At 39.5% G+C, this 25,461-nt stretch overlaps 1 protein-coding gene across 2 annotated transcripts in view; it reads left to right on the top strand.

Annotated features, from left to right (window-relative positions):
• Positions 1-25,461, top strand: part of fbxw4 (F-box and WD repeat domain containing 4) — a 39,688-nt gene that overhangs the window by 8,632 nt on the left and 5,595 nt on the right. For both annotated transcript variants that reach the window (XM_044137136.1, XM_044137137.1), the window contains 2 exons: positions 15,327-15,392; positions 22,746-22,886. In XM_044137136.1, coding sequence (XP_043993071.1) covers positions 15,327-15,392; positions 22,746-22,886 — 207 coding nt within the window. The remainder of the gene's footprint in view (positions 1-15,326; positions 15,393-22,745; positions 22,887-25,461) is intronic.

Here is a 25,461-nt window from a genome sequence, read left to right as displayed (position 1 = left end):
CCATCCTATGTTCTGTTGTTACACTTGATATCCTTTCAAGGTCCAATAAGAATCATTGTTGTGGCATTAAAATGCCAAGGCCGGTACAGAACTGCCACCCCCGTTGAAGTTCGCTGATGCATTGGAAAGTAAACCGAGCCGATCAGTGGCCTTGGACCATGGCTTTTTTTTTATCCACATTTAGATTACTTGGTGTCCCACACTCAGCACCTACCTTGAGAGCCTACAGGCTGTTCAAGTATAAAAAAGCTTCATTGTCTCTCTGAGAGACAATGGCTGATATAAATAATCCTAATTTCAGAGTAAACTATTTTTATATTAATATTTTTTACTCACCAATTACAAACGGACAAAAAGCAAGAAGGGGTATTGCTCTACAAAACAGCAGACCAGATAAGAGACCGAGTAACAGCAGTAAAAATAAAAATAATCAAACTAACAAGAATAAGGAAAAAGAAACAAGCAAACAAACAAGGAGGAATACATTCAAAACAAGAATGAAACAAAAAAATGAGTGGAAGTGGTTGTCAGTGTTGTCAAGTGTACAGTGTGTGTAAATGTTTGATTCTGTAAGTGCCATGACGTGCATCCTGTGCTGTGTGAGGTGTGTTGTACCGATTATTTAATATTGTATCAACTGTATGTTGGTGTTGTTGAACATTATTCCGAAAATTATTATTTGTATGGATGGTAAGAGTAGAAAGGTGAAGGTAAAAAGAAAGAGAAGGACGAGTAGAAAAAGAAAAAAAAAACCCTGCTAAATAAATTAGTAACTGCAATGATAGTCATCAACTGTCAGACAGAAAGGAATAAAAAAATAATAATAATAATAATACAAATAATAATAATAATAATAATAATAATAATAATAATAATAATAATAATAATAATACAAATAATGATAAGAACATTACTACTAATAATAATAATAAAACAAAAAAATGACTTACTTATCCAATGGGGTTATATAACACAGTGACAGAATTACCAAAGAAAACAAGAAAAAAAAATAATGGTAATGATAGCAGAGAAATTAGGTAACACTGATGGCGATAATGATAATAATAGTGCATATATGTATAAAAAAGAAAGATAATGATAATATTAACAACAACAGTTATGTTAATAAATCTGTTGTATTGATGCCTACAGTAATAGTAAAATAACAGCAAAAGCAAAAAAATAGCAAAGTGATTCAGTAGTTGTAATGATAATCATTAATCATCAGACAGAAAATAATGAAGTATTAGCAATGATGATAATTACAATAAAAATAATGAGAAAAAGAATTATTTTCTTATCCATGAGAGTCGCACAACAAAATAATAGAATTAACCAAAGAAAATTAGAGAAAAAAAGTAATAAAGTAAATGATGATATTGTGGATGAAAACAGGAACTGGTGGACCAGTCCCGCCGAGCTCGTTTCTGTGGAGGCCTCGTAGAAACGTTCGTCCAGGTAGCGGTCAAGTTGAACCAGAGTGATCAACCCTGCAGGGTATAACCGTAGATTGTTTGCCTTTGTTTTTCCCCTCTTTCTTTTTCTTAGTGTTAGTCTTCCTCTAGCGACAGGGCGCCGCTGTGTTAGGTCTCTAGTGCGATAGGTTGAATCTCACAGCGTCCCTTCCTGGATCGGCCCGTTGCTGTGATACGTCACAGCACCTTAGTAGTGGTGACCACCTTCCTTCTCTGAGGTTCCAGTCAGATTTGCCCATCACTTCTGTGGATGTAGATATATATATACACACAGATACAAATTCAAAAATGTTTTTCAAGAGTTTTCTGATGGTCATTTGTCAAGAGTCAATTTGTTGCTGTTCACTGCACATTCCCTTTGTCTTTTACCTGTCAGTCAAGGTTGGTAACCTGGTACAAAGCAGGCATTACCTTTATGGGATAACACTGCTTTAATATAAATGTAAAGAAAGGGGGCTTGGGTGGCAGAAGGCAGTTAAGAGAGTACCTGCCCTGAAGAGAGGTGAGATCAGCCCAAAGGGTTATTCTTGATTTGTCAAGAATTCCTCAAGCACAACTACAAAGTTGTTGCATGGACTAAAAGTGCCTTTGAAACGTTCCAAAAACAGGACAAGATTGTTGGATAAACCGTCCCCAATTCAGTACTTTCTCACCGCTACCAGGGGGGGAAGACCTTTGACCTCTAGTAAGTATAGGGTGACGCCACTGTAGCCACCCAGACAGCCTTCTCCGACTGCACTCCCACTGCTGCTGTTGCCACCATCCAACCTCACACACTCCAGTTTCACCCCCACTGCTCTGTCCCACTCAACCGCAAGAAAAAGCCCGAAATTCATGTCTTTCTCTTTGGTCTCTCCTGAGCAGTCCCTGTGGCTCAGGAGTCAAGAATTCAATTAGTTAAGAAAAGAGAAGAAAAGAGCGAAGCAGCAACAATACAGCGATAAGGGGGCAGAATGTGTGTTCCCACACGCTAAATACAGGGCGCTTTCCCTGGGGCCCACAGAGCCAGAGGACCTGCACCACAGGAGGTGAGAATAATCACAGCTCCCTCTGAACCCCCTCATTACACACATTCTCACACACACACATGGCTTACATTCCTTGCAAACACAGATAGCTTCATCCAGACATGCATTACACGCAGGCATTCTCCCAAAGAGAGAGACACACCTTACAGATGCCCCACACTTACTGCACACATAAACACAGAGGGAGAAACACTTAGCACACATAAGCCTTCATGCACAATCACAACACAAACACAAACCGAGCACCTTTCATTATCCCTCGGTCTCATACAGGTGTTCTCTGGTCTTTGGTTTACCAGGAAGACTGTTTTGGTCTTTTTAGCTGGCAAGAAATGAACAGGTGGACGAGCAGCTGCAGTGGAGTTTCGACTTGTTCTAAACAACTAGCTTAGCCTGTTGTGTAGTTAGAGCTTATCACAGAAACGGGAGTCTACTGCGTCATCAGCAGGGGTGAAAGTAGTTTTAAATTCTTGCCGGGTACTATGACGAAAATCGTCTGTGGCTCGTTGTGCGAACCAAAACAAATAAAAGCATAACTATTTTACTGTACCGTAGGCGGCCTGTGTGGATAATGCAGAAGTAGAAGCGATTCACAATGTGGGGGAAAAAAAATATTTTGGCTCTCCTAGAGGGTGGAAAGTAACTAGTTGCATTTACTCGTATTGCTGTAATTCCAATTTGTCTATTTTGTACCCTGAGTTATGTTACAAAACCTGAATTTTTACTTTTATTTGAATTTGTTTTGAGTAAAGTTACTCAGTTGCATTTGAAATCATATCCATTAACGAGTAAAGATAAAACATTAGAAAAAACAGCATTGATCTTTCAGCTGGGTTTGTATTAAGATCTCATGGTGTGGAATCAATGGGAAGACAGAGAATTATGAAAAACCCATCAAGTTTAGTTCAAGTTAAAGTTTTCAAATCACTGGTCGACTTCAGGGAAGGATGATTGAGGACGTTCATGGAAGAGATGAGAGCCGCGGTAAGGTGTTGGATGTCTGCAGGAGACGGGATCAGAGCCGGGTGATGGGGCACAGAGGTGGAGGCAGAGCCTCATGCCAAAGCGGCAGAAGCGGGAGAGAGATTGCTGACCAAAGTGGGGTAAGGACTGGTCAGGGCCAGCTCGTGGACGTGAGTGGAAGCCAGGTGGCCCCGGCGCCGTTTGGTTGGAGGACGGGAGGACTTCTGGGAACTTTTGCCCATGCTGGCTGTGAAGACGAGGGAGGGAGTCTCCTTAGGGCAAGGAGACAGCAAGAGATGTCTCCTTGCTTGAGACCAGCCCCAGGAAAGATGCCCCAGTACCTCAGGAGGTCCAGGAGCCGCAAGGCTGGACCAAGAAGCCAAACAGACGTTCCTGTGCGAGGGGCCAGGGAGCAAAAAACAGAGGTCATTGGGAACAAGGGTCGGAGAATCCACAAGGTCATCTAAGAGCATGTACCAGCTATCTTAATCGAAACACAGTTGGGAAGCAGGTGGATCGATGGTCGTTTGGCCTCTTGAAGGGGTTCTTGAGTGATGATTGGCTGAGGCAGAGCAATGACTTGGTGCTAGTTGGCTGAGGGAGAGGTGTGGCCTTTTTCTATGAGCTACAGTTACGTGCTTATGATGGAGTGGACTAAGTATTTTGCTTGTTTAAGTACTAAAGTGAATTTGCAATAATGTGATGATAAAATCATACTTTCATGATAATCTGCCCCACACTGCACTGAAATGAGGAATACTCAGCATCTTGTGACTGAGATTTGGTTTGCAAATAAAAATAATACTTAATCTGAGAATCAAATTATCAGTCCCAGGACACTTAAGCTATTGTTTAAGCAACTGTTTGTTTATTATTTCAAATAAAGAACCAGACTTGCACATCTTGAGAACTCTTATCTTATTAAAATGACTTTTTTTTCTCATGAATGAATAACCTTTGGCAAAATTGCATCTTTATTCTGCCAGTAATAGTAACTACAGTAAGTACTCTAAAATGTTTTTGCTCTTGCAATATTCTGACTTTATTCTTGTATTTTTTAAAAATTTGATTTTCTTAGTAAAACTAAAGTCATACTTCCTTTACCTCTGTCACCATTTTTGTTGTCACTGTCACAAACTTCTCCATCTCTCTCTATGTCTCCTCAAAACATCCACGCTTTTATCCTCAGTGTGCCTTTGTAGGCTACTTCTACTGGCTTTAAGAGGCAGCCTGTTGATTAATTTGAACAGTGCTGCCACCTAGTGACAGGAGGCTTGTTTATCGATCAAGCATAAATAAAGGGTGACCAAACACCGTAATACTGTTTGAAAACTAGCACCTATTTTTTTATTTTATTTTGCCTGGCTGGAAAAATTGAACTTGAACAGCGTGAAGTTTCCCGCAGCCAAAATGAATGCTGATTGTGACCAAAATATGTCACAGCCTGAGTCCTCTGAACTCAAGCTGTACCTAATTCAACTTCCTCTCATAAATTATTTACACACACACCTTTTATATATATATATATATATATATATATATATATATATATATATATATATATATATATATATATATATATATATATATATATATATATATCACATAAATTATTTTATTATTTATTTATTTTTTATTTGTGCGTTAGATTTTTTTTTATGTGAGTCTGAATTTCATTCCATAAACGAGCAAAGGGAAAGACAATAAAAAAAATTCTTGAATCCTTGCGTCCTAAAAAGAAATTTTAAAGTTTTTAATGAAAATTTACAGTTTTATAAAAACCCTGGCTCCTGGATATGTTTGTCTTATTTTTAGAGGGACTAAACGCATATCACTGAGAGCTGATCTTACAAAACAAAATTGCTTTCATATTCCGAGTAAGTAATGGCCTGCCGCTGAAGTTTGAAGCACTTTTTCCTCTCATTTATCCACTCACCTGCATATAAAGGGTTTGGGTCATTAGGACGTATCTCATTCACTAAAGTCAATTTGGTAACTTAACTTATTTTATCATGCTGTGATAAACAGTTGTAGGAATCTGACAATGTACTACAAGGCAATTGTCTTCAGGCTCTTTCAAACCCCACCAATGTTGCTGTACTCCATCTTCTGTGGATTTTGTTTCCCTCCCTAAATTTCTTTCACAAGTTCCTTCTCTGCAGCTCTCAGCGCCTCCTTGTTTCCCTTGTCTGTTGTTAGAAAAACACCTTACCTTTGTGATGGGCACAATGTTCTCCATGCAGAAGTTGATAAAGTACATGAGACAGTCAGTGGAGAGGACTGTCTCAGAGCTCAGAGCTCTTCCCACACGGTGGAGCTGAAACAGTCCCTCTTCATACTATCTCTTTACTGGTTTAGCAAATTGCCTAGTTAAAGAAACGTAGCAAGCTCAAACAAAATAAGTAGGTAGAATAGCAGCAGTAATATGGGACAGAGGAGGGTACATGAAGACAAGGAGGAAGGGAAAAGAGGACATAGGATCAGGAGAAAGAGGAGGAGATAAAGATTTTTTTAAAAATTCCTGTCATGATAAATGGATGGTTAAAACATTTATTTTCAGCTGAAGGCCTATAAATTGCCTTAAAATGAACAATTTATAAGCATTATGCATTTATAAGTTGGCATATTTTGCAGCCTAGCTGTTACATCTTGTTGAAATTTTGTTTGCACTACAATACTACACCATAGTGGAGATATGAGCAAGATGTAAGTCAGGGGTGCACCAATTTATCAGCCAGCCAATTTATGAATGCCATTTTCCTTTTTTTAAGAGATTGGTGATCGGTCAGTCTTATCCCCCAATCTTAACCCCCGGTCTCATCTGCCTTAGTAAAGGTCTAAAATTTGTTCTTACCCAAAAGTTAATGCTTTTTGCCCTTGCAAACAGTATTTCTGTCCTGAATTCTTGTGCAATACATTTTCAGGAATGTATTGCTTCACAATGAGGATGGCATAAATCCTGTAATAAATGTTAGTTTTAATCAGGACCTTTTTTTTTTTTTTAGAACCCAATCAAGTCATCTGTGATTCTCCACCTAAAATGGAACTGGACTTAATATTTTATATTTGGCTCTTTTTGTGTGCTAATGTAAAAGTCACAACATTGGAATAACGTTCTTAATGTTCACATACCAAAGTGGTGTGTTGTGAAAATGACACCATTAGTACTGACTTAAAACAAACAAAAAAATCACTAAATTACCAACAGTCTTGGAAACCATCATGGTTGCAGATGATTTGTGTTGTGTGGCTGGTGTGGATGGTTGGTGTTGGACCCCAGTTGGTTCCAGCTGGATGAACAGAGCCAAGGGGCTGGCTGAGGAATGTCCTGGTGACCCTACACACAGAAGACACGAACAGAAGCCAAAAGGACCACAGGGGGTGAAGATGGAACAACGGGGTCCTAGCATATGTGTGTGTGAATCTGTGAGAGAGAAAGTGCATGATTGTGTGCATGCTAATGTTTGATCATGCATATCGGTGTGCAAAGGGCCGATGGAGCAAGGGAGAGGAGGCTCGGGAGTGTGGGGTGGGGGGTGTGGGGTCAGCCCTTGTACCCTTTGACCATTGTCTCCCTCCCTGACCAATATAAAAGCATCATAACCCTGTGAGCCCAGACATATTTAGAAACCAGATAAAAGCACTTTTTACAAACTAGATACACATCAGGCACAAAGCCCGGGGTCAAGCGCAACAAATTAACAACCCTCTTTCTGATGGTGAGGTGGGGGTCTGGGGTGACGGGGCAAAGCCAAACCGCCCCTGGAGTCCAGAGCCAAATGCCTTCATATTCCCAGAGCAGAGACATGGGCTGCTCGCCTTTATTCATTGTAATTGGTCCAGGGCCCAGAGGCTAAGATAAATACTGACTTACTTTTTGTTTGCTTTGTGTCCTCCTAACACAAAACTTCTCCAAGCTAACTCCAACTAAAGTCAAGACCATCATTATGAGAGGCAAGAATTTCATTCATTCGTCAATCTCATCACAGTGAGGCTTAGCAAACTGGGGCTCATTATTTAAGGGAGTAAAACTGTTTTCATGGCTGTGAAAAGGTGGAAACTGATGATGTTTTCTGCACAACAGACTGAGAAAACTATTGATGTTCTTTGAAATAGTCCCTGCAAAAAAAGAATGCAAAAACTAACAACTCCCTACTACAATATGAAAATTATTATTATTATTATTATTATTATTATTATTATTATTATTATTATTAACTTTCTCATTGAAATTAAAAATCTCTTCTACACAAGAAACCCGGCCATGACTGGCAGCAGTACACAGAGATTACAGAACATTTATTGAAAAACGGAAAGAAATTCAGACTGTCATAAATAAATTAGTAGAAAGTTTCCACAGATAAAACATTTACAGACAAAATGATTCCTTCACAAATTTTGATCAGATATGAATGGAAGATTGATGGAGCCTAATCTAGAAGAGTCCAATGTGTGAAGATTGTTTAGTTCCAAGCTTATTATCGCAGTTCGACAAAAACTTTATATCTCTAAAAAAAAAACAACTTTTAAAGACATGAAGAACTTTTTTTCTTCTAAACATGCATGCATGCTGCTTGGTCAAAGTCACGTGCCATTGTTGATGTTTTTCAATTAAAATGTGATGCACCAGGGCAAAACCAGGAACAAGTCACTAGAGCACAAATGAAGACAAAGGATAAAAATCACCAATTTCTGAGAAAATATGGATTTTTGTCTTTTGCAAAAATATACTAGGTTAAGTCATTGTCTAACATTTAATATTATCTTCGAATTATCTAAGGTTGGATCGTGGAAGCAGCAGCCTAGCAGAGAGGGTCAGACTTCGCTCTGCCATACCATTTGGCCTGGCTCCTTTGGGGGAACCCCAAGGCGTTCCCTGGTCAGCCAAGAAATAGTACCTCCAGCTTGTATTTAGGCCTGGTTTAGTTCCACCAAAGTTCAGGGTTCATGGAAACTCCATAGTGCAGTGTTTCCCAACCCTGGTCCTCATGGCACACTGGCCTGTATGTTTTAGGGTTTTCTTGCTTCAGCCCTTCTGATTTCAATTGATGGCTGATTAGCAGGTGTTTGCTGAACTGCGATCTTCTGAATCGGGTGTATCAAGCAGGAAAACATCTACATTTAGTGACATTACAGACAAAAAAAAATGATATCGGCTAAAATCGGAATTGGTAGGTCAGGCTTTTTAAAGATTGGAAATCTGCGATCAGAAGAGAAAACTACAATCGGTGCACTCCTAATTAAGATGGAATACATACACACACATTCATGACATACTTTGATTAAGTTAATTTCTTTGAGATGTAAATCCAACTGCTAAAATTTAAATTTGTTTCTGTCACTTGAGAATGTGGACCAGGGGTGATTCTGAGCCTTCAACTGATTTTAACAACTCCTGAAGACGTTTCATGTAACTTATAAATTCATGTAAAAATGTCTTTTTTTGGCCACATAAATTATCATGCTTGGCAACAAACTACACATCACCAACTAGCTTAGAGTAGCTCATTGATATACTAATGCAGTAGCCATTTAGCCGGATCTAAAACATTTCGGTTGACAATGTCAAGTTTTAATTATCGTTATCAAACATTATGAAGCCAACTTCTGAAACATATAGGGCCAACCACGAGAATCAACTCATTTACAGTTTAATCTCAGATTGACACAAAGACGCTAGTGTAAGTGTGTGGCTGTTGAACTGAACCGTTCAAGGTTGCTATCAAGATAATTTTCTATTAGCAGCTCCAGAAATCTTTCTGATGAACATTACCGTACCATGACACACTCAAACATACCTTTATCTTTGCCGTTTTCTATTCTTCCTCCTTTTTTGCAACATTGTTTTGCTTTCTTATCTTCCGCTAGTGCTTTTGAGGTTTTTGATTCGCACTGCACACTGGCAGCTCATATTACTAGAGAAGCGTGACCTACCAGGGCCACCAGGGGGCCCCCAAGAGCTATTAATTTTTTCCTTTTGCCTGTATAAAGAATGATTTCAACATGATTAAATATACATTATTGTTTAAAAAAAAATCACAACTTTATAATAAAATTTTGTGTTTTTGTTACTTTCATATAGAAATCCTTACTAATAAAAATATATATGTTCCACTTAGTGGGCCCCCTAATGGCTCCAGGATCCTAAGCAGCAACTTAGTTTGCTTATGCCTTGGGCTGGCTCTGCTTTTGTGTCTATGTGAATGACTTGATTAGGCTCCTCCGTCACACACTGAAGCACATCTACCAGCTATGTACCAATGGAATGCACTCCACCACCCATTTGTTGCGACTGGGATGGAGGATAATTTATTTTCTGGTTCATCCATAAAGTTACACTTACGTTAAGCATCAACTACAGCATAACAGCCTCCTGTGTTCAGTCTATTCGCTCACCTGTATAAATACACCTGCCTCGCTCTTCCCCGCTGTTCGCTCTGAACCAGCAGCTCCAGGAGGAGAAAGACTGTCGTAGTCCGTGCATCGCGCTTGTCAATTTAAGGATGCTTAAAGGTCCCCCCAAAAAACGCTAAAAACTCAGACATCATCATAACTCAATGAAACACCTCCACATTCCCTGGACCGAACTTGAAAATAGGACGTTATGCTGCTAACATTTCGCATTCGTCAACAACTCATAGGTGGAAGTGAGAGCATTGTGCAACACAAATAATCACCGGCTGTAACACAGTGCTGTAAATAATAAAACAGATTTTAAGGCAATAATCCTGGAGGCAGATAATTTGCCTTGAGGGATTTTTAGTAATCAAAGTACTCGAATCACTTGAGGAATTGATACAGCCCTACTCACAACCTTATTGGAAAATGGAACAAAAGCTGAAAACTTCTTAAAACATATTTCTAACTAAATAATCTAGACCAAAGCTTACTTTTTTCTACACACCTTCCCAGTCATAGCTATTGACAGTCAGTGCTGTGGGGTGGGGTTATTGCAAAGTAATGTAAATTAATAAACTTTGGTAACACTCCCATGTAGCTGAACAGGTTTTCTGGAGAAATCTTTTGACATTCTGAGGCTTGTTTTCTACCCAATCTTGTTTGTAGAGTGCCAATATTCAAAAGGTCCTTTCTTCATAAATGTCTGTGTTTGACATCATCAGAAAGCTTAGAATCTAAAGTTGTAGAATCTGTTAATACTTCAAAAAGCCTCCCGGGAGACTTATAACTGGCTTGGTCGTGGCCAATCACAGGGCAGTCGTGGATATAATGTATATTACCACAGTTTGTGTGTGTTTGTATGTTTTTTTGTGCACGTGTGCGTGCGGGAATGACCAATGCAAGTGCAGCCCATTTACCTTCAATTGAGTTTTATATTTCTAAGGAGGAAAATTTTACGCTTTATCAATTTCACTATGATTTGAAACAGCTTATGACTCTTTTTGCACATTGAGTGAAATGAATAAAATTAATATATAATTGTTCATAAATGCATAGAATAAGTTTGACACTTGACTCGGACTTGGAAAAATAACTTGTATTCGTCTCTTGAGCAGTACCTTAAATTGTCTTCTGAACTCGCTTTTCTTATCTGTTCAGAAGAAGCTTGATGTCCTGTGGTTTCTGGGGATAAATCGTGGTCTGGGCTATAGATTTAAAGCTAACAATGTTTTTAACTGTTGGATTCGACTCCCAATGGTGTGTGTGTGGGTAAGTGTGTTGGCATGCATGCGTCTGTGTGTGTAGTCCTACTAATTAAGTGACTTGTGTGAATGAGAAGTTTGTTTCCAACTGACTGTGTGCATGTTCGTCAACATGTCTGTGATTTGTTCATGTGTGGGTGTGCGTGTGTCTGTGTGAAATAAACCAGTTTCCCACTATACACTCAGTTTGTGTTACCCCACCCCACACAGACCCTTAGATAATTCAACCAGCTGATGAGGTTACCCAAACGCTAACAGAGGCCCAGCATGCTGCTAATGATGAGAGGTGGAGTTACAGGGCGGAGGGCTCTGGTGGGGTTAGAGATGGGTGGTTCTCTTTAGTCAGACACAGAACTTTGTGTGGGGGACGGGGGATACCTGCCCCACATTAGGCGAGAGAGGCTCTGACCTTAGCAGCTATAATATCAGTACAAGCTCTGACCCAAGATCAGGCCCAGTTGGCACTTCAGAAGGGTGAGGGAGTTAGTTAGAGAGCGGGGGGGTCTTTTATTGTATAGATGATGTCCTCTAGCTTTCCTCTGCCAGTGCCGCAGCCTAGTGAGGGGTGAGTAATGTGAGTAATGGAGAGTAATAGGGTGCAGATAGTAAGTGTGAGGGTAACCCTATTGTATCCTGTGTCAGCTGGGTCAGAGGTCACCCATGGCACATACTGGTCTTGGCCCTGTCCGACCCATTTGGGTCTGAAATGAGTTTACCCAACACTAATTAATGGGGCCTGCCAATGGGCTGCTCTTGCTAACTGGCTTGACAGATGCTTCTGGGTCTTGCTTGGATGGCCTTGCCCCCCACCACCGCAGCCCTCTGCTGTCCGACCATCACTCTGACCCCTTCTCCCAACACTCATATGCTCGGCACAATCCTCAGCATTTGCATGTCATGATGATCCCACCTGCATTCGTGGTGTTGGTATTGCTTTGCTCCAGGCCTTTTGTCAGGGCTTCCTGAACAGTGTACACTTACACTACTTTTGAAATGTTTCCACCTTTAGTCTTGTTACAACCACAATCTTCTTGGGGCTGTCTTGGGAAGACATAGTATCTTCAGTCAGAGGCTTCTTCAGATTCACCATAATACAGACAGCGACAAGAGATATTTCCTGCCAACATCCATTACAATCTACAATAACTTTTTGAAGAATTAATGAGTCAACAACATTTAATTTCCTTTTGGGATTAATAAAGTATTTTTGAGTTTAAATTTGAATGGAATTAACTGAGATGCAGGATCGTACAGCAACATGCTGATACTACTATGTTTCGTACTGTGGATGGTGTGTTCAGGGTGCTATGTGGTGTTTTGTCTTCGTTAATTACATTTTGCAATTGATGAGGAGCCAGACCAAGTTTAGTTTTAGTTTCATCAGACAGTAGTACCTCGTTCTACCTCTTGCATTCATATGCAGTCACATGGACATGGTTTTCACAATCCTTCACTTTTACCACCTTTTGTTTTGTTGCAACCGTATTATATATATAAGATTAATCTCTTTCTTAAAAATTCTTAACATAAATACCCATATATGACAATGTCGTAACCTTTTTTGTGTGATTCTTTAAAAATAGAATATTAAGAAATCATTTACTTAAGTATTCTCAGCCTTTCCCAAAGAGCAAAATTGAGCTTTTGCCACTGATCATCTTTAAGATGTTTCTACAGCGACGACTTTGACCCTTCTTGTACAGAACGTTTGTGTTCAAGTACCAGGCCATTTTATTATTGACGCGGACATCCAGGTACTTCTCCAGATAGCCAAATATGAGTGAATCAACACTGAAATATAGCTAACCAGAAACATTGAATCCACACTGAAGCCTGACATTGGAATAATATGGAAAGTGGTCGGCGATTTACATGTTGAACCTCAGAGTTTCACCCATAACTGACTCTATATCAATGTTGATTCAACCAACATCTACATTTGGATCTGCATTCACAGTTTACTTTATATTGAATTAGTTAGGAATTAATATTTATTCCATTATTGGATCAACATTTTTTTGGTCTGATAGATCTACATCATAACATATCATTACAAATTTCTTCATTGGTGTTAAACACAATTTTGTTGGCAGACGATGGGTATTATTGGGTATTATCATTACACTATGGCTGTTACCATAATGTAATTATCATACATTATGGTATTTCACACATCACCATATTTCAGTAATAATATTTACAGACAAGTAAGAAAATGTACACAAAGGAATCACAGCCCACTGTCCTTAACAGTGCTTGCTTTAAAATGTGATAAACCCATTCCCAATGATGAAATGTTCTCACTCAGAGCTCAAAGAGAAGGAGGGTTGTGTCAAACATCATACGTTGGTTCAACATTGATCAGACGTCAGCATTTCAGTCATCAGAATTCAACCATTGATTCAATGGCGTCTTTTCAACTTTAGCTAACTGGCTCGAATTGAATGATTGTTTGATGGCTGATCCACCGTCAATCGTCAAACTCAACCAAAAATCAACTTTTTTGACCATAATTCAACATCGAATTGCCATTGCTTGCTATCTGGGTCCACTCCTCCACAACCTGTACAAGCCCTGGATGTTCACTGGTGATATGTGTATGTAGCCTGGCCATCGACTTCCTATGCAATCCTGCTTGATTCAAATCACCGCACAGTCTGCGAACCACAGCATGGTCTGTGAAGCCGAGAGCCCTGGCCCTTTGTAAGAAGCAAAGCATAGAAAAAGGGGCTGGGTTTTACCAGGCTAGTCTGTACAGACATCATATTACCTACAGTCTTGACTGCCAGCAACTCAAGACCAATTCCATCACTACTGTGACTAAATAACAATGGATTGACCCCTAATGGTATATCTTGCAAATAGTGGATCCATACTGTACATCCAGTGTTTCACAGCTAATCTGCTTATTAATTATTGTTCATTTCTATTGTCTACTGGTTATCTACTGAGCAGAAATGTCTTCGTGTCTCCAGGGCTTTTTGTCAGAATTCATTTGAGTCAGTGCCTACCTATTGTTGACTTCTCTACATCAGTGTCTGTACATTCATCCAAAGTATTTTAATGCAGGTGGCAGCATTTGTCTGTAACCACCTTACTGAGCATAAAAGTGGGACCTCCCTCCTGTCTGTCATCCCTATAGGGGGGCACTAAGTCCTGAGATTCAGTCCCAACCCAACAGAAGCCCCCCTACCACCAGCACCCCTGGGCTCCACCCCACCCTCTACATAGCTTCTAACACCCAAACACACCCCGTCAACCCTCCCTAACAGCTCTCCTCCCCTCTCCTTTCACTGCTCTCCGACTGCTCCACATGCAGACCATTCACCGTGCATACCTAGGCTGCTAATTCCAAACTGCTTCTCCAATCAAAGGATCACAAGTGTTGTAGTTTTTGTCTCTTTTCTTTTGCCGAGAAACAATGTGTAATGAAAAGAGGCAGCGACAAGTCTGGTTTGTGTGTTTGCGTGTGTGGGCGTGCATGTGTGTGCAAGGGAGAGGGAAAGGTTCTCCCCATCTTTTTTCTCTGTTTTTGTTCACTTATCTTTTACTGTCTAATCAGTCAGTTTTTAAGAACACTTCTTTTCTCATATTGATCCAGGCTAAAGTCATAATCTGTTGTATTCTGAACTGACAAAAAATATATACATAAATAATTTCTGCAATACAAGATCTGAAGCTGATGTGGCCCAAAATGGCTGCTATTCTGTTATATCCACTGTTAGCTGCTAGTATTTAACCGAGCAAAGTTGGTCTTTGTACCTATGATAAAATAGGGTCAGTTGGCTGATGTCATGTCAAACTATTTTATTATGTTTAAAAGACTATATTAATCCATGAAGGGGTGGTGAGGTTGTTTGTCTTAGTATGGCATAGAAAAATAAGTAAATAAAAATAATAATTATAAACATATAACAATAAATAACTATTAGCAACAATAATCTTAAGGACACACATGTATATTGCTAAATATATATTCATCTTAAACACATATTAGCAGAAAAGCTACTTTTTTAAAGTCATATTTTGAGTTATATGATGACTGATTTGACTGTATGACAACTCTGCATCAGAATGTAGATTTGTGTTTTGAGGCAAATTTGTTTTAAGGTTGGACCCACCAGTAACTTTTGTTGCTTTTTTTCCTATACTCTAGTTGTTTTTCTAAATGTTTCTCCTTCTCTGTGTTTTATGTCCAGTTCGTTTGTAACAGGCACTGCATGCTGTGAGAACTTCTATCCTCTTCGTATCTGGGATGTGGAACGGTGAGTGAGGAACCTGTTCTAGCATCTTTTTTTTCCACAGGGGATTCAAACTAAATTAAAAATCTGCTCTTACAAGAAGGTATTGGGCATGAATAAAATGACTTCAAGCTACTGGATTGTAGCCACAGCTGCCCTGGGGCAGCTTGATGGCAATGCTAGGAGGCCATATCGCAACTTTGGTTCTTATGGGTTCATTCTGAGCAAATGAGTAAATGGAATGGGGGATTGATTAGTCTTACTTATTTTCTAAGAGCCAAGGGGTGAACGAGGTAATGAAAGAGCTCGACGAGAACTTAAAAGGGGTTGAATCTCTTCTCCAGAACCAGCTCCCCTATATAGTGCACCCCAAATGGGGGAACAGCTGGATGCAATCCCCTGGCAGAAGGAGAGAGGTAGGATACAGACACCCATCACCAACCCTCACATTCTGCCATTTTCTTTTTAGAAAGAAGATGCTTCCTCCTTCTAAACCAAACTGTCACAATTCTGAACTTTTAAGACACACGCCTCAGAGTTGACCTGGGACATCATTGCACAGACTGACCTTTTAGTGAATTTATTGAGACATTCACCCTCGGGAGGACTGTCTTAAAAGTCTTACACTTGTGAACAGTCTTACTGTTCCACTGGACTTTTGATAGTTTGGAAACAAGTTTGCAACCCTTACCAGATCGGTGAGCAGCAACAAATGCTGCTATGAGACCATTGCTGATGTCTTTCCTTATTTGCACTGTGTGAACACACACGCACCAGTGTAAATCAGTAAATCAGTGTACCAGTAAACTGCCATAGCTCCTGCATTCTTTTGGGGTGGTCACACTGATTATGACCAATTTTCAAAAGCATTGAATTAGCAGCACCTGGCTGGTTACTATGCTGAAATATGCTTATATTCTTGGATATTACCAGTTTGAAGTGGTGCACCAATTACAGTAAATATGTAGAGAACAGCAGACAGACCAATGTTAGTGTATCCTCCCAGGTTGGATCTGACGGCGTAATAATGAGTGTAACAATCTATGTCATATTCATGTATGGGCATTTTGGTTGTTAACATTATCATTGTGGCCCTTTATGGATCAAAAAAGCTGCAGTTTTAAAAACACTACAGCACACTTTAATCTCCAACAAAAAGCTGTTCAGAGTGAGGGGCCTCTAAAAAATCCTGGCTTGGAAAGGTAAACCTTAAACCTGATAAATCCCTGACAAGGCTTCAGTAATTCCCAGCTTTACATGGGCCAGTGACAACAGGCCAACACAACATCACACACAGCCACATACAAAAAGCTGCTTCCTGTTCCCAAAAGGCTTGGAAACTCGAGGAGGGTACAAAACAGCAGCCACACAGGAAGAACAACGAAAGGGATGAGTAGGCACCTTCATCAGGTGGGAATGGGAAATTGATGTTCTTACAAAGTGATCTGCATAATGAAATGGGTCATTTATGGTGTTGGAGTGCAGAACGTGCAGGGGAATTTTCTAGTTAACTGTAACGCCATCTGGGAATAATGAAATGTCCTGACTGCTTTCTGTTCAGGGGTCATAGCTGTTGAAGAGTTTAGTAAATCTGATGAGATCCTGAATAAATTTCATATGGAAATCACTTATCAAAGGCTATTTTGTAACTAAATATTTATTTTAAGAATCTTAAGAACCCACTGTGACAAATATAACTGAGTACTCTGAACAGTAATACATTTTCTTGATTCACAACGTATGCACATATGTTTACGGATGGCCTAAGTAAAGTGACTTAGGCCATCAGCCATCTCTAATTTCACTCCATCTGGTTGTAAAACAGCACATCCACTAGACATAAACACAGTTTATCCAGTTGGCCCAGATTCTGTCTTGTAAATTGTTAAGGTGTTGGGCATTTGCTCTGCCTGACACCAGCCAGCCAGATTTTAATATCACCACTTCCTGTCCTTGATAACTTTGCATTTAAAGGCCCTCTCTATGGTAGTTTTTATACATAATTGTAACTTTCTGTTACTGATTCTAGTTTCATTATTATTCTGTGTTCTTTAGTCTCTTTTTTTGTTTGGATCCACATTGTTTTACCTTAGTTCAATTCTTTCTTAGTGATTCTGGTGTTTTATTTTTAACTTTTTATTATATCTGGTTATTTTTTGTTGCACTAGTTGAATTATATCTCTTATGTTTTGTTATTCTTTAAAGTTAGATTTATTCCCTAGCCCACTGTGGCTCTCTCTCCCTCTCTGTCTCTCACTCTCTCTCTTTTTCTCCCCTCAACCTGCCTTCTGCTCTCTCCCTTCACACCTGCAACCCGTTAGCTAATCAGCCCAGGTCCTTTGTTCCAGCATTCACTCTCCCAGTACTTATATACCTGTTTTCCTCTCACTCCTCGCTGGTTCCTCCCGTTAAATCCTATTACTTCTCCATTGTTACCCTGCCAGCTATTGTTCCTGATTCCTGTGGTGATTTTGCTCTACTGTTGGAGCAAAAGAAAGTTTTTGTTTTTAATTTTTTTGTCATTCAGTCTACAAAATCTACTCTACACCTCTGCAAGCTGCATTTGGGTCCATCATTTATCCACACATCAGGAAAAATCCAGGATTTCAGAAGCAGAACATCTGGCCATACAGTCAAACATGGTGGTGGAGTAGAGTGATGGTCTGGAGCTGCTTAAAGGCCACTTGCTGTTATTGAAAGCAGTATATTCTGGTCTAGCAGAAAATTCTGAAATAGAATCTCTGACCATCAATTTGTAAGCTGTAGCCTGTATTTTTAAAAGTGACTTATTATTTGCTTAATTTGTTAAGCTGAATAGCAAACATGTAATTCTCTGCCTTGCCTAACCCAGCATCCACTGTTTGCATCAGCTTCACCCCAGTGCACAACCACAGTGTTCCTTTGATTTAAGACTCTTCTCTGTGAAAACATCATAAACAGGCCACTGTTGGAGACACAAACCAGCTGTTGCCACAGAACCTTCTAGAGAAGATGCACCATTCTGCTACTTGTGAAAATCAGTAATGCAAGAGATTTACAAGAGTGAATAGCCTGACAGCAGGCTGAGAGCCTTTGAGACCCTTAAATTGAACAGAGGTGTAGCCACAAAAGCCCACGATCCCAATGACTTCTTGGCACTTTAATTTTAATTTAACATTCTCTCATCTCACCATCTCAGAGGGACAAAGAAATTGTATGATCACTCGTATGGAAGGGGATGCCACACATGCAGCGTCATCTGAGCAACACCCCAACTTTTCACACAATTTCCCTCATGGTCAAACACAGAGGAGGGAATCGGCATCAAAGGTAGAAGACTCTGATCATTACTCCCCTCCACCAACATCTCCCTTTGTGACTTCAGAAAAGAAGCCATTCTTTTTACAGTCAAATGATCAGGCTGGGATTCCTCGCATTCCTGACTTTGAAAGGACAGGGTTAAACGTCTACAGCGGTACAGACACCCCGTTGTACAAATTGATGCTGCATTGTCTTGGCAATATGTGAATTTGCTAGACATTTTCGAGGTGATCTTTCATTCTCGATGGGCTGTGTTTCCTCCTCCCGCTCCTGCTTCAGTCATTGTGCAGCTGGTCCAGGGATGCGGGATGAAAGGGGTTGATGTGCAGCAGGTTGCGTGACTCCCCTCTGTTTGTTTTAGTGAATATACCTCAGCAGGAATCCTTTTCTTCACCTGTCTGACAGCTTTTGACAAAACGGTTTGTTTCCCGGTGCATCCAGGCTGTTGTTTTAGAGCTTATCCTTTACAAGAGCCTCCAACCACTTCTGTTACAAAAACACACACTGTTTTTCTTTAGCTGTCTCCACACTAAAGCATAATTCCCTTAGCTTATACATTGTTTCCAACCTTGTCAATTCATTAATGATTCCTTTCACAACTTTGGAAACCTATGTGTGTGTGCGTGTGTGGGCGTGGGCATGTATGTGTGTGTCTGTGCGTGTGTGGCCCCTAAAGCCAGTGTGGCTCCTGCAGAGCTGCCAGACAAGCTTAAACCAGGACTTTGAATGTCACACAGCCAATAGCCCCTTCATAACAGTCACTAAGTCTGGGCCTTCTGAAGCTAACCGGGTACCACAAAACGGCCGACTCACACTCTGGGTCAAATTGCTTTCCTCTCAGGGAAAAAACAAGTAAGCATTGTTCAATAAGAAGAGTGAAAATACCTCTACACAGAAGATTAGTGCAGGAGTTGTACAGGAAGTATAGGTTTTTCATACACAAACCTTTTATGAAGTTGATCAAAATAAAAGATGTTTCTTATTTTGAAAACCCTGAATGTCTCAGTAAATTACCATCTGGTGCTAATGTGATAGATTATTTTCCACAGAAGTTGATGTCTCCCTCAGCTGTGAAACGGGCATTCTTTATTTTAGTGGGAACAGTTATTTGCAAAAAAGACAAAAAGCAATATCAGATATAATCACTGGAACAGTACCTGACATGTGTGACATTTAAAGCGTGCTGCCGTATTCTCCTGAGACAAACTATTTACTTAACAACAGACATGGCGCACATGTCCGCTTGTGATTCAGGCAAACGGTCTCTCTTTGGTAAAAGCAAGTCAGACATTCAGTGTGCTCTGTCTGCACGTTTACGCCTCCATCCTGTAAACGGTTCTTACATACAATGTGAGAACCTATGCTGTTTTGCACTTTGCATCGACACATTACTGTCATTACTAAATGTTACTCATGTTATGTTGTGTGTAACCCTTACAACTGTTTTTGTCCTCTGCTCGGTTTATAATTTTTTATAATTTTTCTAATTTGTTTTTGGGTTTCACATTGAACCCAGAAATTTCAATGTAAAACCCAAATTAAGGAATTACTATTCCATACAAATCCAAAATGCACTTCATCTAAATTTCCCCATTGGCCCTCGCTTGGTTCTGAGGCCCTGGCAATGAGAGTTCTCACCCAGTAAGGCATCCCACTGGGAAAGCCCTGGTCCAATAACATGGCCCCTGGGGTAAGACTAGGGGATTACTAGCCCAAGCTTGTGGATTGAGCTCCAGGGCGAGGGAGGGGGCACAGTTTGAGGCATTGCACTGGTCTGTCACTAAGGTCACTGGCCTCCTTTAAAAGGTTGCTACGAGGCAGGTATCACAAATGTGAGAGTAGCACACAGTCACGGTCACAGAGGGTAATAAATGGCAACAAAGAGACAGTTATTCTGCAATCACATACCCTACTGGGTGCAAGTTATTCTCCAATAATCAAGTGCTGAGTAGCAAGAGGAGCAAACTCGGAGTGTGATCACAAGAGCATGGTGCTGCTGGGATGTGAATTCGTTGACCACACCCTCAGCTCACAGCACATCAACCCAGACACACAAACTCTGTTTACTACTTGCACAGAATTCTTTCGTCCTTCACCCAAACTCTGTGACAAAACAGAAGGCTGCGTAAAGCAGCGGCTGAGTGCAGCACTCATTTAGCTTATAGGACTTTGATGAACCAACACATCAAAGCGTTGGTTCACATCAGACCAATATTGCGAAATTCAAGGAAATTGATGTATGACTTGTAAAAAAAATAAAAATAAAAAAATCTGAAAAATGAAGTAGATATTAATATTCAGCCCTTCTAAGTTGGTACATTGTAGAAGCACATCTGCCTCCGCTCTTCTGTTTCTAGCAGATTTGAGCATCTATTGCCTGAAATCTTTATCTACTCTTCTTTGTAAGAAAGCTCAGGCTCAGTCAGATTGGTCAGAGAACGTCTGAGAAAGTTTAAGTGTCAGATTCCAGGCTGTTGGAAGTTTGACATGGCCAGTCTGACATACTATCCTTTGACCGGGATCAGTCTATTTTAGCTCTGGGCTGGCCGTATGTTTGAAGCGGCGTCCTGCTGGAAGATGGATTCCCCTCCAACCTGGCAGATAGCCAGTTTTCTAACCCTCAAGGCAAGAACTAACATTGTATCTTGATCAGGGCTGATTCATGAATAGTAGCTAATAAAAGCACAAGATGCTGAGAAGAAGTAAGTGGTTTGTTTAAGATTTTTCAGAGATGTGCTAGTCTTGGTTATCATCACAGTTTTGCAGTTTGCTTGTTTTTATCACTGTAATATTAAGGTAAGATTAAGCTGCAAATGATTAACAAGTTAGTAAACATAAAGTTCTTCATTTGAAGTGAAAAAGTGTTTAAGGAGCTTCTATGAGCTGAAATTTAAACGTCTCAGGATAAATAAAACCTAGAAGATGTTTTAAGAGCTAAATGTCTTATGAACATCTCAACGAAAACATCCGACTACGTTCCAAGTAATTATTTTCTTCTGAAAAATTTACAGAAGAAACTCGGCAAAATACAATGTGAGCTTAGTGAAGAAAAAAAAAATTATTTTGCAGCACTATACTCTATTATCAACTCATCTCAAAACAGAGATATTTCATCTATGTATTTCAAAATTTCTTTTTTGTCCCACACAATGATTTCAGAGTTTAGGTTCAAATCAACTACCGTAGTTTGTTTCATATTATGATGAAGACAAAGGTCCAGTTTACAAATACATCGCCAGAGATATGGAATGAACCACACATGTAGAACTGGACAGAAATGAGGGAAATGACAGACAAAAAGAAACACTTCTCTTTAAGAACTTTACGTAAAAAATCTGTAAGTCTGACTCTTTGGAAGGAGATGAAAAAGTCATTAATAATGCACATTTCTTCCTTCTGCTCACCTAGAGCTATTTTGTCTTTTTAGGCTTATGTATTTGCTCTGTATAGTTTTTTCATCACCTCCTACAACATAAATTGTCATTGTTTTCATAAATAATGATATAAATGTTTCAGACCACCTTAAATAAGTTGATCTGGATCAAAACTGCCTTACATGATTCTCCAGTCTCAGTTCTCTGACAGAGCACTGGACTTGACACCAGAGACATGGGAGACTCCACAGTGACAGGTTATGCTCCTTGGACCTCTTCTATTAAGTACTAAAAGAAATCTTCTTATTGTTAAGTAAACATGTGGAATTAAATTTCAGGGGCGATTGCACAAGTTTAGTAAATATGCAGTTTAAATTTAGTCTTTCATGAGATTCAGGGATATTCATTTGGGTTTCTGGAGATAAAGGTTTAATGAGTCTTATGGTCTACTCTGTCACTTATCAGTGGCATGCAGGTATAAATTAGACATGTGCAGGAGAAATTAAACATTTATTCAAATGAGGTTTAAAGACACAAACACAATTTCTTGACACATATGGTTATGTGTCAACCCATGTTGTTTGTCTCTTTCAGTTAGTTTAACTGTTCTCATTTCTATTCACATTTCAGACGTGATTTAAGATGTTGTGCAGCTGATGGATGTCTAAATAAAAAATGCAACTGTTGGATGTCTCCTTTACAGATTAGCGTGTGTATGCAGTCTGGGCTCGGAGTTTCGTCGTGGTGCTGGGGTGCTGGATATAGTCTTTGAGTCTCCGTTCCAGCTCTTCACCTGCGGTTATGATACCTTTGTTCGACAGTGGGACCTGCGGCTCAGTCCACAGTAAGCATCGTCTTCGTTCTTATTCTTTGTTTTTTTTGTTGTTGTTTTTTTTAACTTCAAAGTGTTCTCTAATCAGTAGTCCCAATGTGAAGTATATCATGACAGTCTGTGTAGTTAGACATAAACATGACATAAACCCTGTCGCGAACATGAAGGAGTTTTTATGAATGTCTATGACTGCCAACTTTCCATTAAAGTGTTATTTTTTTACAAAATAACATATCCTACATACCAGCTTTGGGCAGTACTGACACAAGTGGTGTCACTGCTCTTTGTGAGCAGGGCCATTTCTAGCATTTTTAGGGACGCTACACTTGTTGCTTTTTGTGGACTCTTACTTTGCAAAGCGACTACGGAGAGATTTCTGATCCAGTAGATGCTCTACAAACATGCCAGAGTCTGTTACACTTCACCACGAGAACAGGCTGTAGCCATCATAAACTCCCACAACATTCAGTCATCAATAATTTAAACAGATTTTGAGTATTATAATAAATATTCACAGTATATTTATAGAAGAACGTGATTTAACTTTAAATGTTTAGTTAAATTACGAGACAAAAAATATCAACAATAAAGAAGAAATGACACTGCCACATAGATCTGCGGTAGCCATGTCTTCTGTAAGTGAACTAGGAAATAAACTATAACATGTTACAAAAACAGCGTTTAAAAATTTTTTGCTGCTGTTGTTTTTGTGGATATCCAATTGAAATATGAGGGAGATGGAAAAAACAACATAGTCAGTCAACCTTTTTAAACATTTTATTTTTAATCCCACGGCTCTTCAACACTTGTGTCGACTTTCAGAGATTAATCTTTGCTTTGAGATCTGCTTATGGCATCTTTCGATCTTCCTTTGACGAGTTTCAGCCTCTGAAGCAATCAGGACAAGTTCTGCGTATTTTACCTGTTTTGGTGATTTTACAGATTAATGTAAAAAAAGGGGGGGGGGGGCAACATACCATGTTAGACCAATAAAAGTGTTTCTAATTAGTTATTCCCGAGATCTTAATGTGTGTCTTACGGAATCAGATAGTATTTTTGCAAAAATTTGTAGTTTTTTTAAACTTAGTGCATTGTTTACTTCCTGGTTCGGTAAAGGGGTCCTAAGAAGCCACTCCCACAGAAACATCTGTCTCTCCCAGATGCCGCCACCAGTTAATTTAGCCACCAGTTAATCTATAATACTGGTGGATAGTGAGCGGGGCTGGTGTATTCATAAGGGAAACACCCCTTTCCCACCCTGCTCCCGTCTGAGTACTTTCCCATAAATATCCCCACCTCCCCCTCCTCTGACAGTAGCACCAGACAGACATTTCCCATATTCTCAAATCCAAAATTTGACAGGTATGGGTGTATTTGAAGACATCTATGTTGGGAAATTTTATTGACAATAAATAAATTGTTTACTTCACTCAGTGCATTAAGTCTACTGTTTTTTCAGTTATAACTCTTCAAATGGTGGCGGGATGGACGTTGAAATACCATCTCCAAGTGTTATAATTTTGTTAGAAAAACAAATCAAAATCCAGTAATTTTGCTATCCTTCAGAAATTGCTGTAAAAGTAAAATATTTTATAATTGTAAGGATCCTGAACGTAGCGCTGTGGGATAGTTCTGAGTGTTTCTGGATGATAATGCAGCACTTTATTTTGTGTCTTGGTTAGGGATTCTGGCAAGTTTGATTCACGCAACATGCTTTTAGCAATACTGAGATGTGAAGTTGGCTGTAGATTTAACCCCACTTGGACTGACAGATATTTATTTTACCATCACATCCAAATTCAAAACCACTGGGCTTTATTTACAATGAGTGCATTGCGTGTTTGATTTTAAAATAACACATGTAAATATATCTATTATTTACATTTAGCATATTTGGAACATTGTTTTAAAAAAATAAAAAAAACGACTCGAAAGGACTTGAAATTCCAAGCTCCTGACTTGGGACTTGACTCGACTTTTGCCTTTCTTGACTTGGGACTTGACTCGGACTTGAGGACAAAGACTTGAGACTTGCAAAACAGTGACTTGGTCCCACCTCTGATATATGACTGATCGAACTCCTTAAATCTCAACTCTTGATAGTTTCTCACCTGTTACAATGTTACCCTTTTTTTTTTTAGAATTTTAAAATACTCATCAATTAATTGACATACTGATATCAAGTATTATTGTTTTCCTAAAGAAATTAGACAGAAAGCTGTGTTTCTTTCTGCCTAATTTCCACACACACAGGCCTCAGTCAGGAGTAATGTCACTGCTTTTAAAGGAAGATTTCTCAGCAGCCTTCGCCTCCATATATTTGAGGAGATTGATTTAGTACGGCAAGTGTTTCAAGATTTCAGGCTGGAATTTTTGAGGGGATCAGTCAAGTAAGACAAATTGGATCTGAATGGCAGATTGCTCTGGGGACCGACATTAAGGTTGGCAGAGGGGGGTCCCCTTTTTTAGGCATAAATAATTAATATGGACGAACCTTAGCAGCCTCAGAAAAAAAAAATCTATCAGGGTCACTCAAGAGGCTTTGGTTGTCTGGAGCTTGCCTTTAAAGAAAATAACTACAAATCCA

This window comes from Gambusia affinis, linkage group LG13 (assembly GCF_019740435.1).
Source record: "Gambusia affinis linkage group LG13, SWU_Gaff_1.0, whole genome shotgun sequence".
NCBI classification, from domain to species: Eukaryota; Metazoa; Chordata; class Actinopteri; order Cyprinodontiformes; family Poeciliidae; genus Gambusia; species Gambusia affinis.
The sequence above is the reverse complement of the archived record's forward strand: the minus strand, read 5'-3'. Positions and strand labels throughout refer to the sequence as shown.